Source organism: Sebastes umbrosus, chromosome 16 (assembly GCF_015220745.1).
Source record: "Sebastes umbrosus isolate fSebUmb1 chromosome 16, fSebUmb1.pri, whole genome shotgun sequence".
Taxonomy (NCBI): Eukaryota; Metazoa; Chordata; class Actinopteri; order Perciformes; family Sebastidae; genus Sebastes; species Sebastes umbrosus.
The window spans coordinates 18,313,961-18,328,907 of NC_051284.1; the positions used below are offsets into that span (position 1 = coordinate 18,313,961).

The 14,947-nt window shown below is 43.8% G+C and overlaps 1 protein-coding gene across 1 annotated transcript in view; it reads right to left on the bottom strand.

Moving 5' to 3' along the window:
- Nucleotides 1–14,947, bottom strand: part of dync1h1 (dynein, cytoplasmic 1, heavy chain 1) — a 32,311-nt gene that overhangs the window by 9,582 nt on the left and 7,782 nt on the right. The window contains exons 16-54 of the mRNA XM_037746397.1: nucleotides 14,739–14,858; nucleotides 14,394–14,633; nucleotides 14,079–14,234; nucleotides 13,762–13,875; nucleotides 13,549–13,659; nucleotides 13,249–13,458; nucleotides 12,974–13,120; nucleotides 12,213–12,379; nucleotides 11,934–12,107; nucleotides 11,466–11,820; nucleotides 11,165–11,359; nucleotides 10,795–11,077; nucleotides 10,584–10,684; nucleotides 9,878–10,037; nucleotides 9,533–9,773; nucleotides 9,267–9,450; nucleotides 8,917–9,129; nucleotides 8,511–8,749; nucleotides 8,233–8,389; nucleotides 7,913–8,137; nucleotides 7,549–7,779; nucleotides 7,273–7,413; nucleotides 6,888–7,121; nucleotides 6,464–6,670; nucleotides 6,197–6,318; nucleotides 5,888–6,053; nucleotides 5,595–5,758; nucleotides 5,259–5,388; nucleotides 5,031–5,164; nucleotides 4,804–4,918; nucleotides 4,555–4,716; nucleotides 3,895–4,109; nucleotides 3,579–3,783; nucleotides 3,325–3,498; nucleotides 3,035–3,154; nucleotides 2,728–2,848; nucleotides 1,209–1,404; nucleotides 323–440; nucleotides 15–230 (exon numbers count right to left, since the gene is read on the bottom strand). Coding sequence (XP_037602325.1) covers nucleotides 15–230; nucleotides 323–440; nucleotides 1,209–1,404; nucleotides 2,728–2,848; nucleotides 3,035–3,154; nucleotides 3,325–3,498; nucleotides 3,579–3,783; nucleotides 3,895–4,109; nucleotides 4,555–4,716; nucleotides 4,804–4,918; nucleotides 5,031–5,164; nucleotides 5,259–5,388; nucleotides 5,595–5,758; nucleotides 5,888–6,053; nucleotides 6,197–6,318; nucleotides 6,464–6,670; nucleotides 6,888–7,121; nucleotides 7,273–7,413; nucleotides 7,549–7,779; nucleotides 7,913–8,137; nucleotides 8,233–8,389; nucleotides 8,511–8,749; nucleotides 8,917–9,129; nucleotides 9,267–9,450; nucleotides 9,533–9,773; nucleotides 9,878–10,037; nucleotides 10,584–10,684; nucleotides 10,795–11,077; nucleotides 11,165–11,359; nucleotides 11,466–11,820; nucleotides 11,934–12,107; nucleotides 12,213–12,379; nucleotides 12,974–13,120; nucleotides 13,249–13,458; nucleotides 13,549–13,659; nucleotides 13,762–13,875; nucleotides 14,079–14,234; nucleotides 14,394–14,633; nucleotides 14,739–14,858 — 6,963 coding nt within the window. The remainder of the gene's footprint in view (nucleotides 1–14; nucleotides 231–322; nucleotides 441–1,208; nucleotides 1,405–2,727; nucleotides 2,849–3,034; nucleotides 3,155–3,324; nucleotides 3,499–3,578; nucleotides 3,784–3,894; nucleotides 4,110–4,554; nucleotides 4,717–4,803; nucleotides 4,919–5,030; nucleotides 5,165–5,258; nucleotides 5,389–5,594; nucleotides 5,759–5,887; nucleotides 6,054–6,196; nucleotides 6,319–6,463; nucleotides 6,671–6,887; nucleotides 7,122–7,272; nucleotides 7,414–7,548; nucleotides 7,780–7,912; nucleotides 8,138–8,232; nucleotides 8,390–8,510; nucleotides 8,750–8,916; nucleotides 9,130–9,266; nucleotides 9,451–9,532; nucleotides 9,774–9,877; nucleotides 10,038–10,583; nucleotides 10,685–10,794; nucleotides 11,078–11,164; nucleotides 11,360–11,465; nucleotides 11,821–11,933; nucleotides 12,108–12,212; nucleotides 12,380–12,973; nucleotides 13,121–13,248; nucleotides 13,459–13,548; nucleotides 13,660–13,761; nucleotides 13,876–14,078; nucleotides 14,235–14,393; nucleotides 14,634–14,738; nucleotides 14,859–14,947) is intronic.

The following is a 14,947-nucleotide window of genomic DNA, read 5'->3' on the forward strand; positions in this document are numbered from 1 at the left end:
TGATGACCAGTTACCTTAGCCTCGACGGCAGCCAGGTCAGCCTTGATGGCCTGGGCCTCTGAGATGAGGACAGCGTACTCCTCCTTGTAGCGAGCGATGCTGGCCTCCAGGTCTCTGATCATCTGCTCAACCTCTTCTGCCTTTGTCTTGTTGTCCGTGGCGTCATCTTCAAGCTTCTGCAGTTCATTACGCAGGGGCTCCACGCGCTTCAGCATGTCAGCGTAATTAAGCTAGGGGAGTGGTAGAACATGGTATACATTAATAGGAGTACTCTTTTTACCCAATTATTACCTTCATTTTCATATTGTCTAGGCTTCCTTACCTGAGCGATCGCCCATTTCACCATAGGCCCACAGGCCAGAGATGCCCTGTTGACTTGGTCATAGTTGTAGCTCGGGTTGGACATGTAGTTCTTCTTCATCTTCTCACGGATGGAGTCACTGGATAAAGTAGAAACAGTCCAAGAAGTTAGAATAAAGCAGCACTTCACACAGTCAGATACTTAAACGTCAAATGTGGAACAATCATCATGAATCACAGGAAATGACGTATTGCAAAGATCATTTAAAATTTGTTTGGGGTGGGACAGGTGGTGCAATTTCTATCATCTTCACTGTGAGAAATGAAAAATCATGATAACAACCACTAAAAAATAAGGATAGTGGCCGTTGTTACCATCAGCTCATTTTCTGATTCAGCAAAATCAACCGATAAGAAACCTAAAATCAAATTCTGATCACAGGTGTCACTTGATTAATATACTGATTGATATAATTTGTGCTTCCATTAAAGACTAGACGGACGTTCTGACACCGGTACCTCATTTCCTCAGAGGAAAAGTTGACTATGCTGCTGATGAAATTGTCCCTGATAATAACTTGTCTGATTTTTTTCCAGTCATTGGTCTCCTCGCCCAGCATAAGGCAGATAGACTCCATGGCCAGCTTGACTGCCGCTGGGGGATTGGTCATAGCCCGCACTTCTACTAGGTGATGCCGCCTAATAGAACTCACCGCTAGTTAGGTGGAAAGAGCAATGTGTTGGAAAGAAAGAAGCAGTAAAGAGGAGAGGGAGAAGGGGAGCGTAGAGGGCAAAAGAAGGGAGGAATTTGAAACAGACTCAGGGGTTGAAAAGTCAGAGAGAAGCAGAGAGAGAGGGGAAGAGAGCTTTAGTGAACAATTGCAAAATACATTTCTTTCTTATTTCACCTGATCTCATCAGCTTCGAAGTTTACAATAGTGGGGATGAAGTTCTCTCTCATGATGATGGAACGGATCTGCTTCCAGTCAGTCGTGCTCTCTCCCAGGAGCAAGCAGATGGACTCGAGGGCCAGCTTCACGGCCGCGGGTGGATTGGCCATGGAACGCACCTCCACCAGGTGCTGCTTCTTAATGGACTTAACAGCTATTAACACCAGGTGAACAAGGAGGTGGATTATGACAAGGAAGGGGCAGTGATGAAGGGAGGATGCAGGTAAAGATCACGTTGTTAACCCGGAAGCCAACAAGTGAGTATTTGATAACATTGTAATAGAGCGCTGCAGGATTGAGTCGCATGTTTCGCACTTCCGGTTCCCTCCCCACAAAGTCAATGTGCTTTTTGGTTGGATGCCTGAAATAAGGTCTGTGGTTAACACATGCTTAAGAGAATTTAACGTTTGCTCTGCGTTATAAAGTACAATTTTGATGCTTTTATATGTCTATGTAAAAAAGGCGGTTGCTAACAAGTGGCTCAATGAGACTACAGAGGTTGTTGGGGACATTAAACATCATCAATCCGAACACTAGTCTGCCTGTAGCTTAGCGGTGGTGACTTTGAAGTCATGCGACCGTGGTGTAGTTCATTTATAGCCTAACGTTAGGGGTGTAACGATACATCGATCTGAATCGATAGAGCAATTCAATGATCCAATATCATCGATGCAAAGTGAAAACATAGATACATATCTCATCTTTAAGATATTTTGAAATTCCCATGGCACGTCTGTGTCACCATATCCGTCCAAGCGCACCTCGTTCCTATAATTCCAATAATAAAATTGTCAAATCATATTTTAGTTACTTTTTGTGAGTTGATATAAATGTCACTAATTGTGTTGAATGGGCATCTGATATTGTCTCTTATCAATCACAGGCCCCTGAATTGAATTGAATCGAAATCGTATCGTGGCAGACTTTGTGATTTCAGCAAATATCATATTGTTGTCCAAAGAATTACTATATACTAATATCGTATCATGATGAAACTTGTAATTTATACCCCTACCTAATGCTTTTACTTCTGGCTATTGCATTCACGCTTAAAAAAAAAAAAATCATAAAAGTGGTGTTCATTTGTGAAGATTATCTTGCTGCAAATAACGTGTAAGAATCATAAACGTGTGTTTGCCACAGAGCTTATTTTCTGCAATAATCCAAAACCCAATGGAAAAATCAAATTGGCTTTTTGTCGAGGGAACCACGGCGATGCCAACACCCTGGTTTGCCTACAAAAATACTTCATCCCTGCAGCACTCTATAAAAAAAATGGAAAATGATTGTACAGGGATGAACAATAAATCAAACTAAAAAATCAGCCTCCAATCTTCTGGCATAACAGTAGCACATATTTTAGTGCATTTATATAGTTCTATTGTTACGTCCTTGCAGCACAAGACTGTTGTACTCATTCTGTGCCAACAAATCAAAAGCACTATAAAGACGGATGTGAGTAAATAAACCAATGTACCGTTCTGAGCCTCAATAACAGCAGGCTCCACTTGGTCCAAGTCCTCTTTGACATCCAGCTGTTTGTCCTTGATCACCTCCTGCTGCTTGTACACAGATTCCTGGATCTCCTGGCTCATCACCTGGTGTCACAATAGTAATAGTAGTATAGGAGTATTATATAAATTATATTTATATTATAGAGATTTTGATTCAATCCAAATGAGCAAGACTTAAGGGATCACTGTACAACAAGGGGTTAGGTTTGTCTCCAAAAGGAGAATAAATTACACTGCTGTGTTCTACGTGTTAAATTCCTTCTTGTGTACCTTTTTCTTTTCTGCCTCCTGCTGGTCTTTGACCATCTTCTTCAGCTTGTCATTGGCGGCGGCGTTCTTTGCCTCCAACTCCTGGCTCTTGATTCTCAGGTCACGACGAAGCTCCTCCACCTTGATGAGGAAGCACACGTACAATCGAGGAGTCAGACAAGAGCAAGCAGCAGTTGGCGAGCACCGACAAAAAATGACACCTTTTCGTTTTTTAGAGACCAAACTCTCATCAGGTTTTGAGAAATAGGTGGAATAAAATTAAATGAAGCAAAATGCAAAGTTTTCTTTACCTGATCGACAGTCTCCTTGATCTTGCGGAGACCAACGTTGAGGTGCATCTGCTGCTCCTCCAACTCGCTGCGTTTCTCATTGAACAGGTTGGCATACTGGTTGATGAAGTCCAGGTAGTGGCGAGGAGTGATTGACATTGTGTGACCACCTCGCTTAGCCAGACGGTTGTTAGCCTGTGTAGAGTTAACAACTTGTGAAGCATACCACACAATCACCTCATTAACCACCACTGCAAACGTGGAAACATGCCTACCTGGTGAAGTGTCGTGTGTACGAACACACAGCCGTTGACGATAGCCTCGCGGTGAGATGGTGGCTGGGGCAGCTTGTCATAGACGACGGGCATGTAGTCCGGCACCTTGTAGTTCGGTTTCTCCAGATCCATCTTGCTGGTGAACTCCTTACCCACCTGATAAAGGGCCTCTGTGGACCAGTCTCCAAACCAGTTCAGCACACACCTAACACAAAGAAAGATACGGCATTTTGTCATTTTAATGTTGCAGTGTCCATTTCTTGGTTGTGATGTAATAAATTAATTCATGCTCAGTGTTCAGCATGCGTCTCTGTACCTGTTGAAGAGGGCAGGAGATGTGGCAGCCCTGTCCTTCAGGCCCTCTGATGAAGGGTTCATGGTGAAAACAACGTGGAGGTTCCTGATAACCTGGCTGGTGAACCATTTGTACAGCTCCTCATGTGTGTCGAGCATCAGGCCCTCTTTCTGGGCTCCTTCCTTACACTGAGTCATCAGGGTGGCATACTCATCTCCCTCAAACAGCCCAGGAACCTACGAAGAACAGGTAACATTAACATATTAGGAATCTGAAAATTATTACGCAAGGGCTGCACAATTAATATAATATTAATCATGATTTTGGCTTCCCATAATTAAATGAACATGATTGACTGTGATATTGATGTTTAAAATGCTCATAGAAAACTCTGCTGCATATCAAATCAAGTGCTTCCTAAACTAACAGCCAGCCACCAGGGGGCGATCGAGATGTTTTGGCTTCTCTTTTGGGGAGCGGTCATGCCGCTGCTTTCCTGAATGTTACAGCTGCAGTCCAGAGTAGAAGTATATTACTCGTTTTAACAGAGAGCAAACGAGCAAAACATAAATGCACAACCCCAATAGATATTTTATCTCAGAAAACCAAAGGCAGTGTTGTCATGTTGCTCCCCTAATGAGTTGTACTGATGCATTATGGATCATGAAGGCGGCAAGTTACCTCTCCGTTGGCCAGCAGTGTGTTCATTCTCTCAAGGAAACCAGAATCCAACACGTTGGACTCATCCATGATGAAGGCAATCTTCTCGTTCTTACAACCTGAGCGACGCAGCACTGTACGCAGGTCCTCATCAAAGTCCTCTCCAGTGTATTTCCTGTGTACCTGAAAACACACACACACACGCATCAATAAATACAGACAGGTAATTGTATTGATATGGCTCCAAATATCTTCATGTGTTGTACCAACCTTGATCTGGTACACACTGAGTCCGTTCATCCAGGCGACGAAGCGAGACAGAGTAGTCTTTCCTGCTCCGCTCACACCGATCAACAGGAGATGGCCCTGAGGCTGACGGAAGATTCTGGAGGAGGAAATATAATTTTAAAATTTACTCCAAAACAATCATTTCAGACCTGAACATTTCTAGACTAACACCAGATGAGAAGTCAATCAGCTCAGAGGCTGTTACTCACCGGTCAATTCTGAGGACATGGTCCAGCACCTCATTGAAGAGCACCAGAGGGACGTCAAGCTCCTCCTCATAGAAGACCTTCAGACGGGCCTTCACATAGTCCCTCAGCTCCTCCTGTTCCACTGGGATGTAGTCCTGCATCCACAAATGATGAACTCAGTAAAATGGAAATCTAACTGCTTAGACTTAATATTTCCACATCATTACCAGCATGGTCATCCTGGTTTACCTTGGAGAGCCAGTTGCTGTAGAGGATAGGCCTGGTGAGACCCTTCTCCTTATCGATGTTGGGGAAGTGTTTGAGACCGACTACGTCGATGTTTTCATCTGTCCACCTTCTCTCATCATCATCAACCAGTCTGGAAAAATGGTTTAAGACGAGCCACATTATCATTCTTTAAATACTTGCGCATTTCTTAGGTGGCCGATTATCAGATTTATCAGTCAAAAAAACTAGCATACAAATACTCTACACTCTACTGTTCACATCTAATAAATGCACTGTGATTCTGTTAAAACATCAGACTAGATAAGAATAGCCTCTTCTTCAGCCTCTTGCACTCACCTGTCCTGGAAGAGACGGAGAGCTTCATGGGCCCAGATGCGGATGAGTCCCTCCACAGGCAGAGTCTCAAGTGGCCGCAGGGCCTCGAAGATACCCCTCACCCAGCGGGTCATCTCTCTGGGAGAGTAGATGTAGTGAGGTTGGGTGTCCTGGGTGAACCGCTCCTGAAGGGAAGGAAATTAGACATGCAAACAAATTAGTAATAGTGTGAATGAAATGACTGAAAAGTGCATCAAGTAAACTTTATGTTTACATATTAGATTTTTATATAGATATTTAGAAATCTCCTCTACCTGAGACATGGTGTAGAATTCAACCATAGCAGCAGTAAGAGGCTCAGCGTAGGTACGTAGGGATGGGATGAGGCGCAGCATGGCACGGTTGAAGGTTCCATAGATCTGGGTTAGAGAGGCTGGGCCTGGGTAGTCCACGTACACCACAGGAACATGACGCAGGAACCTAGAAACAGCACACCACAACATGACCACTGTTAGGGCTCGTCATATGCAATGTTCATTTTTCTAATTATCATTCTCATTTCCTTTTTTATGCTAATCATAGTATCAATTATATTATTGTTCTAATCAGTCTGAAAACTGTACCTGTGTGTGAGAGGCTTTCTGCCAGGGTCAGTTGGAGGATTACAGGCTCCAACAAACTGGATCCTCTCCAATTTGACCCAAGTCTGGTCTGAGGTGCGGTAGAAACCTCCATGTTCCACCATCTGCAAAGAAAACAAATCAGGGGAGCCTTTAACACACAAGGAGGGATACCAAATGTATTATACTGCAATGATTTCAGTTTGCACACTTGGGTGCTGCTGCAAAAGGCAACAAGGGGAAAATAAAATAGCAGTTTGTAAACAATACCTGTCTGATGAAAGAGATGACTCTCTGTGTGCCGTACTTGTCCATGTCCGGCAGATTGATCTCATCACAGAACAACACCAGCCACTTGCCCAGCTGGACGGGGGCGAGGACCACGCCGTTGGGGGTACGGCGGTACTCACAGTAATGATCAAAGGTCTTCAGCAGCAGCTCTGGGGTGGTGGCACTGGAGAAGTTCAGACCCACAACCTGGTAGAGAGTAGCAGGAATATTTGATTTCCTCATTTTAACACAGCATATTCATATTCATTCAGCAGTTTAGAATATGTTAAAATCTAATATACATAATTATTAATTTCTTAAGAGCTTTCTGGTCAAATTCCTATAGTGATGTAAAAGGATTGCTACTCATCAGTTACATGGTCAGGTTTAAAGATTTATAATATATTTGTATCCGGTCTCTCACCTCCATATCAGGCAAGGCTCTGAGGGCGCTGAACAGAGTCATAGTCTTTCCAGAGCCAGGAGGTCCACACAGCACCAGCGGTTTGTGCTCTGCCAGCCATGTGTAAAGCAAAGCTTCATGGCGAACAGTGTCCAGGGTGGGAACCACGACATCGGGGGACGCCACCTTGTGGGTCTCTACCTCAATCTGGGGCACCTTGCCCTGCCAGGACTGCCATTCACCCGAGATGCACACCTGCACAACGCAAAAAAAATATGATGCAATGGTTATTCTGCAGAATGTAGTAGTCTTGGTTTGCTTTCAGTGACTTGCAGAGAATCAAACATTTCTTTTACATTTACTCAAGAGAACAATCAATATCTGTTTTAACACGAAGAGGCTGTACCTCGTAGTCAATGATGGGGACATTGGGAGCAGAGGGGAGGGGTACTGTGGTGATGCGACGGATGTATTCTCCAAGTTCAGCCCTCATCTTCAGCCGTCCGTCACCAGAGAAGGACCACAGCACAGCGTAGATCAGATATTTCTGTTGAGAGTTAATGTGATAAAATGTATCAGCTTTAAGAAAACGCATATATTTTTGCAGTGATTAAGTTGATATAACAATAAGACATGTATGCTTCTTTCAGTTATATATGGAGAGCAGAAAGCAGAACATTACCTGCATGTATCTCTCCATCTGTTCATTGGGCATGGGGAAGTCAGGGTGATTGTTGTTGTAGAGCGCCACATTACGGCAGGCCTGGTGCAGCATTGAGAACAGGGAACCCATGCAGCGCAGGCGGGTGAAGTCCATGATGTGCTCCATCTTGGAGGCATGCTCCAAGGCCTTGATCACCAGGCCTGTGGAGGTGAAGTAAGGCTGCAGGACAGCTGCAGCATCACGCTGAATCTAATGTAGAACATACAACAGGACATTAGTAAAGAAGAGAAGTCATAAAATATTCTAAAATGATATATAATAATATTATAATATATAATATTCTTTGCTTAAGAGGTCCTGTTTTAAAAAAAAAAAAATGTACCTGCAACATTGGTGATGCAGTCTCGTCCTCGTCTTCCATGCCCTTCCTCTGACGCTGAGCTTCATCCTCTCCCTCGTCCAATGGGATGCTGCGAACGCGAGCCAGGAAGTTATTGAAGATCATGTCGGTGCTGAGGACATCCTCACTGAACCAGACCATACCACAGCGAGACACAGTGGCCAGGGTGGCGTACTTCAGGTCCTGTACTTCAAACATTACACGCACCTGCAGAGAGAGAGAGGGAGTTATTCCACGTCAACACAGCTTGGAATATAAGGAGAAAAAAAAAGACATCAGTGTTTGAAATGCTGTGCTCTTACATTTGGTGGCAAGCTGAGACGCTCTCCATTGGGTAGGGTGAGCAGCTTGTTGTCATCCAGGACTGAGTTGAGATTTTCAACCCACTCAGGATCGACATCACCATCAAAGATGATCCACTGACGCTTTTGCAGTTCACCTCGAACATTGTCAATGATTCTGAAATCGAAAGAAAGAAATATTTTATGCCACAGTTATTTTTAAAAAGTCCTATTTAGCAGGATAAAGATGAACTGAGGTGATTTATACCCTTAACAATGAAATGTGTTACAGAACTCACTTTCTGAGGATGTGTGTGAACAAGCCATCGGTCCATTCACGGGTGTTGGGGTCCAGGGTTCCATACAGGTGGTCCTTGCTGATGGCCTTGGGGTCAATGATGTGGGCCACGCCCTCAATACCCTCCAGCCTCTCCAGGGCCTTGAGCAGCACCCTCCATGCCATGGTCTTCCCACTACCAGAAGGTCCCACCATCATCAAACCGTGGTTGATCTGTGTGATTTGGAACAACTGGAGCACCTGGAAGGAGATGAATGGCAAGGTTTTAGAAAATTAGAGTAACTACTTATTATGCAATAACCTTGAATCTTGAAAATTTGAATTGAAATGCAAAAATAACCGTTGTAATGTGTAACAAACAGAGCTGAATTGAACTGCTTGGTGGAAACGCGCCATTAGCAACATACCTTCTCCACCCACATGCTGCCCACATCGTCACCGTCTCCGTAGGTGAGGTACATCTCCGCGCACACTTTCTTCAGCTCCTCCCTCAGAGCGGTCATCTCTCCACGCATGTACTGGACTCCAGGGAACACATCGGACAGCAGACTGAACAGCAGAGGGATATCCTCCGCCACCAGCTTGGGAACCATAGTCTCGCACACACTCTGGATCAGGATCTAAAGTAACAAGACAGAATGAAATAACCATTCGAGCCCCTCAAATTTCTAGCTGGATTCTAAAAATAAATTTGCCAGAGCTGGCAAAACAATACAGAAACTTCACTTCAAGTCCTACAATGTATAATTTTCTATACCTCCTGCTCGGGAAGGTTCTCAGCGATGTCATTCTCATCAACAACCTCTCCGCGCTCCAGCTTCTCTCTTTTGATCTTCTGGATGCGCTCACGCTTGACGTTGCCAGCACTGATCAGCACGCTCTTGAGAGCTCGGAGGCCGAAATCGTAGTGACTCTGGGATGACAGCTGCTCATCACACAACCTGAAATAGAGGCATGGGAGAAATTCAGAGAAGAAAGATCTCTCAAAATTCTCTATGTACATTTTTCTTAAACAGTACATACTTGAAGAAGGGTACAATCTTTTTGGCGAGGGTTTCAGCTGTGCGGAAACCTTGTGAGTAGAGCATGACCTGGGCGATGAGCTGGCGATCGGGCTTGGTCATGGCCAAACTGCGGAACAGCTTCTTCAGATTGTCAGGCAGGTTGGAGCGGCCAGCGTAGCCAGGGTTCATGGTGATGAAGATGGCCATATCTGGACTCACCTTTACCTGCTTGTTCAGGAGCTCTGTCATGACTGGGACACCTGAGGGGGGAGACAGAGGTGTACTTGTTTACAATGCACAACAATCTCTTTAAAAGGACAGTCTCCTTAAATAACATCTGAGTTTCCACACATGTTATACATACTCCTGTCTCTGTTGGGGTTGCTGTGCTCCCTCAAGGCCACCTGGATGTACTGGACCTGCTGAGAGACGGCAGAAAGCATTCTCTCCTCCAGACGATTGAACTCGTCGAAGCAGCCCCACGCTCCCACCTGGCACAGACCCACGAAGATACGACCCATGGCCTAAAAAAAGAGGAGGTCAACCAAAGAGATTTGTAAGTTAAATGAACAATATGAGAAACAGCTAAATCCTAAAAAAAGACCAGTGTTTCCCCTATATGCAAGCAGCAGTGGCAGTACGTCATTACATTTAAGTAAATGAACACTATTTGATTATACAACAGTGTGGTGTTGTAATTTATTATGTTCAATAAAAGATACTTTCCTAAATCTCGAGACACCTCATATGTAAGTTAGACGAATATTTCCCATGCTCATTACTGTGCACAAATGTACTGTATGTAATTAGGCCTCAAGGGCCTTTCTGATGCAGAGCGCCGTTTGCAAGCATACAAAAACATTGTGCAGCACACTTGCAAAAGAATCAACTCCGCTGCTACAAGTCCATCCTAGGGGAAACACTGAAGGCAAATGATAATCACATGATGTGCAAGTGTTTACTGATCTCTCATGGTGTGTTGTTTTTGTTGTTGTTGTTTTGTCTATAAAATAGCCTAAGGCTGCATTCACACCAAATCAGTGTTGCAGAATTTGTGTGCAGTTATATACCTGGAAGTCAAATGTCTCATCACAGTTGAAGACCAGGACAAAGCGACCCAGCTGGTGACCAAGAGCTTTCACAGACTCAGTCTTTCCTGTGCCAGCAGGACCTAGATGGAGGACAAACTCAGTGAAGTTGATCGTTTTATATGTAAATCTGTAATTTTCTTAAAATCTAAATCTCCATTTCTTAGGGAGTATAGAAAAAAAGCTTCCATACCAAATGGTGACCCTCCAAGGCGGGCCTCCAGGGCCTGGGTCATGGTGAGATAGCAGCGATCTGTCAGAGGGGTCTGGACCAGCTTGTCCTGGACACCCAAGTACTCAAAGCCATAGTTGAACTTGGCATTGGCCATCTGAATGGACAGCTGTTGCAGGACATCTGTCTGCTTGGGGTCAAAATAGAAGCGCATCTGGCTGAGCCACTCAAAGGACTTAGGGTGGTCGATCTTGTTCTTGATCAGAGTCCTGGTCACATCACGTTGGTGCACCAGCTCAGTGATCTAAGACGGAGCAGAAGAGGGATTTCAGACACACTTTTTATTGGACAACATTCTTTTAAAAATGTACTTTTAAAAAATCCCTCTAACCAGGTGCTCCAGTTTCCTCCTGCGGAGTGGAGGCTGCTCCATCAGCACGGTGTCAGCCAGCACGTTGAGGGTGGCCTGCACATTTGACAGCACTGTATTCATGACTTTAATGTCGCCACCACCAGAGATGCTGGTCAAGGCAAACTCGACGTTCTCAGACCAGGCAATCTGAGTGGACAGGACCACCAGCTGGGCCTGTGAAGAAAGGGAACAGATCAAGTGAAAATACATTAACACATTGCCTGATTTCAACTATATTGAATGATTAATTGTGTGTAGAATGAATGTTCTCAATACCAACCTGGTAAGTATCAATCCAGTCGATGTACTGAGACAGGTCAACTGTTTCGCCCTTGTTGAATGATATGACCTCTGTGACAGACTCAGCTAACAGCTTGGCCAGCGTCACCCTCATCTCCTTTTCCACCAGCGTCAGCCACTCGTTGATCTTGGGGTGATCCGTGATGGAGACTGGTGTCTTGTAGACAATCTCCTCGCCCTCGCGGGAGCAGATTCCCAGCACCACGGTGTTGTCCTCGTTGAGCAGGATGCTGGAAACGCCAGCAAACATCTTCTTGAAGTGCTTCTGCAGTTTGGCCACGTTCTTACTGTTGCCGATGATTTCAAGCAGGTCCTCGTCTCCCACGAAGTAGAACCTGGAAACAACATGAGCGTGATGGATCAATAATCATGAACATCTATGTTTTGTGTTTTTTACATGTACATTGACATCAATGCACATTCCCTTTGTCCCCTATCATCGTCTTACCTGGGGAATGAAGATCTCTCTCTCTCCAGGTATTCTCCGAGGGCTTTCTGGATTTTTCCCAGAAGGTCGGCCAGTCGCTCCAGAGACCTCTGCACTCCCTGTATGTTCAGCACATCCATCACTAAAGGAGACTTTGACACCTTCTTCATCAGTGCCAAGAACTCTGTGCTGATGCTGTGGAATAAACCGAGACATATTAGTAAGTCCTAGTAGAAAATATTAACTAATAAATTCTGGTTTGTTAAAATAAAGTGTACAAATAAAGGATCCTTCATTTACCTCTGGAATCTCTGGGTTTCTACAGGCAGCAGATGTTTAATGTCAGCACTGCCGGTAAAGATGCCTTCCAGATAGACCCAGCGACGCTGGACGTCAATCCAAACGTCAAACAGAGCCATGATGCGATTCAGCTTGTCCTCCCAGCTCAGGGCGTCTTCCTCAAACACCTGGGAGGAAAAAGGTAGAAGAGAAAACTTAAATATTTGTAAAATCTTAAACTACTGTTTTAGCTTATTGTAATGTCATTTCTTGGAATATCTTTAAATGCATCATATCTCTAAAAATCTGTACAACCTAAGCTAAAAGGTTATGTCAGTCAATAAACTATAATAATTGATAAAAGTATTGCAATTGTGTCAGAAAAAAAAAAAAAAAAAAGAAATCTGACATTATTCTTACATGTGACTAAATAAACACGCAAAACATATTGATCCAAAAGATTTCTAAATGTAGAAACATGAACAAAATATTTCACACCAACAAAGTAAAAATCCATAATTTACTTGAACTATGCACATTTTTTTGTTTTTGAGATATGCTCATCTTTATGAGCAGATTGAGTTCCGCACGGAACATAATAACGTAATCACAAGTGTACAACACAATGATGTAAAAGACAGAAGCCTTAGCTTTCTGCTGCAAACAGAATCATTGCTCTAGCTATTATGGTTTGTATTTTAGATTAATTTAAACAGAATCATGCAAACAACAATGTCCCCATTATAAAAGAGTTAATGAACACACCATGTAATTGTGTTTACCTTGTAGTATGGAGACAACTTCATGGCGGACACGCTGTTAATATGCTCTTTGACCTTGTTGAAGAGGTCGTCCCAGCCTCTAATCAGACGACACTTGTTCTGGTAGTTCACCAGGTCAAGCTCATATGAGTTCCACACTTCACGGATCTGAGGACCAAAAACCACAGAATTATTATTAGTAGGTCAACAAACCATAGAGTCATTTATAAACAGATTTTTAAAAAACTGCCAGTTGCCCCCCTAAGAGCATCAACTACACTGCCCTCCCTCTTCACCTGTTTGAGGAACTCCTCCAAAGCCATCTCTCCCTGGGCTACCAGGAGAACGTCCTTCACCACCATCTCATTCCTCTGCAGATCCACATCCCAGACCTGTCCTAGGGTCAGCTCTGACGGGACCCAGTTCACATGCAAACGCTTCATCAGCTGCTTCCAGTGGCGGTCCTTCAGAGCCTCTGATTTCAGTTCAATTACTAACATGTTAACCTGGTGAGAGAAAGGAATAGGTAGAGAATTTAATAACCCATTTTTAAGTTTTTTTTGTGAGAAAAAATGTCTAAAAACTAGCTGCCTGACCTTCAGGTATCCTTTAAGCAGCCTCTGGACAAATTCGTAGGAAGCATACTGTCTCAGTCTCGCTTGGAAGTTCTTCAGTTGGTTCAGAAGACCATCCAGAGTCTGACGAAGCTACAAACACAAAACACCAACACAAGAATAGTTATATGCTAAGAATTTCACAAACAAACAATAGATATTCAATGATTTGATTGATTTTTGAGGGTTTGTTACCTTGCGAGGCTGTACAGACGGCCAGGGCTGCTCTTTCATCTGGTCGATCTGCTCCCAGACCTTTGACAACTCGGACCAAACCTCCTTCAGGTCATGCAGCTCCTCTAGCGCCACCTGCAAATCACCACAAAGACAGAAACAAGTAAAAAAAAGATTAGGAATATCCATAAAAGTAGAAGTTAAGAGCTGTAACTCGCGCATAACATGCTGAATATTACTCCTATTCCAAATGAGAGTCTGTGAGATATTTGCTGCCTGTTACTTGGTCTTTGATTGTTGATTTGAAATGCTTTTATGTGGATGTTTGCTGGCATTACCTGCACCCTCTCTTCACTTCCACTGAGCAGGCCCGTGTCGGTGAGCTCCAGGGCTTCTTTGGCTCGGGCACACTTCTCCCTTTCAATCTTCAGACGGCTAAAGTTGCCCTCGTAGATCGTCAGAGACTGAAGTGCCTCCTCTGGACGCAGGTTACCCTGGTGAAACACGTCAGTTAGACATCAAAAGTTTCCAAGTTATTTCAGTTACAACAGTAAATGCTTCAATGGCTGTAGTTTGTACAGAAAGTACAAACTAGGGGTAACTGTACAGTATATTGTATTTCAAATTTAACTTGATGATTTAATTTTTCTTACAGCAACTGGTTTGGTCTTCTCCCACTCATTGAGCAAGTCAGTGGTGCGGTTCTCCACAGCTTTGTCCTCCTGGACGATCTTTAGCTGCAGGTTGGCCACCTGCTGCTGGATAGCAGTATCCTTGCGCTTCATTATGTCACTGAAAGCTCCCCATTCACCTTCGATGTTGTCAATGTAGAGCCAAGATGGAGGGAACTGGAACCTCTGCTTCTCCAGCAAACGCTGTCCATTACGGAACAACTAGGGGTAAAAGGAGGAAGAACCGGATTAGAACTGTTTTTAATGAAGCATGCCGTGATACAAAAGAATAAAGGAATAAGATACTCAATGTTTTAGGGTACTTACGTCCACATTTTTCTCAAACTGTTTGATCTTGCGCTTCAGAGTCTGGACATAAGTTATGAAGTTGACAGCATCTGAGGTGCTAGCCGTGTCCACAGAGTGTTGCTCCAGTTCTTGACGAGACTATTGAGGAAACAGAAAAAGAAAGGTGAAGAGAAAAAAAATTGAGTACATAGAATTATCTTCTGATCAGTATCTTAAGGAAATCAATG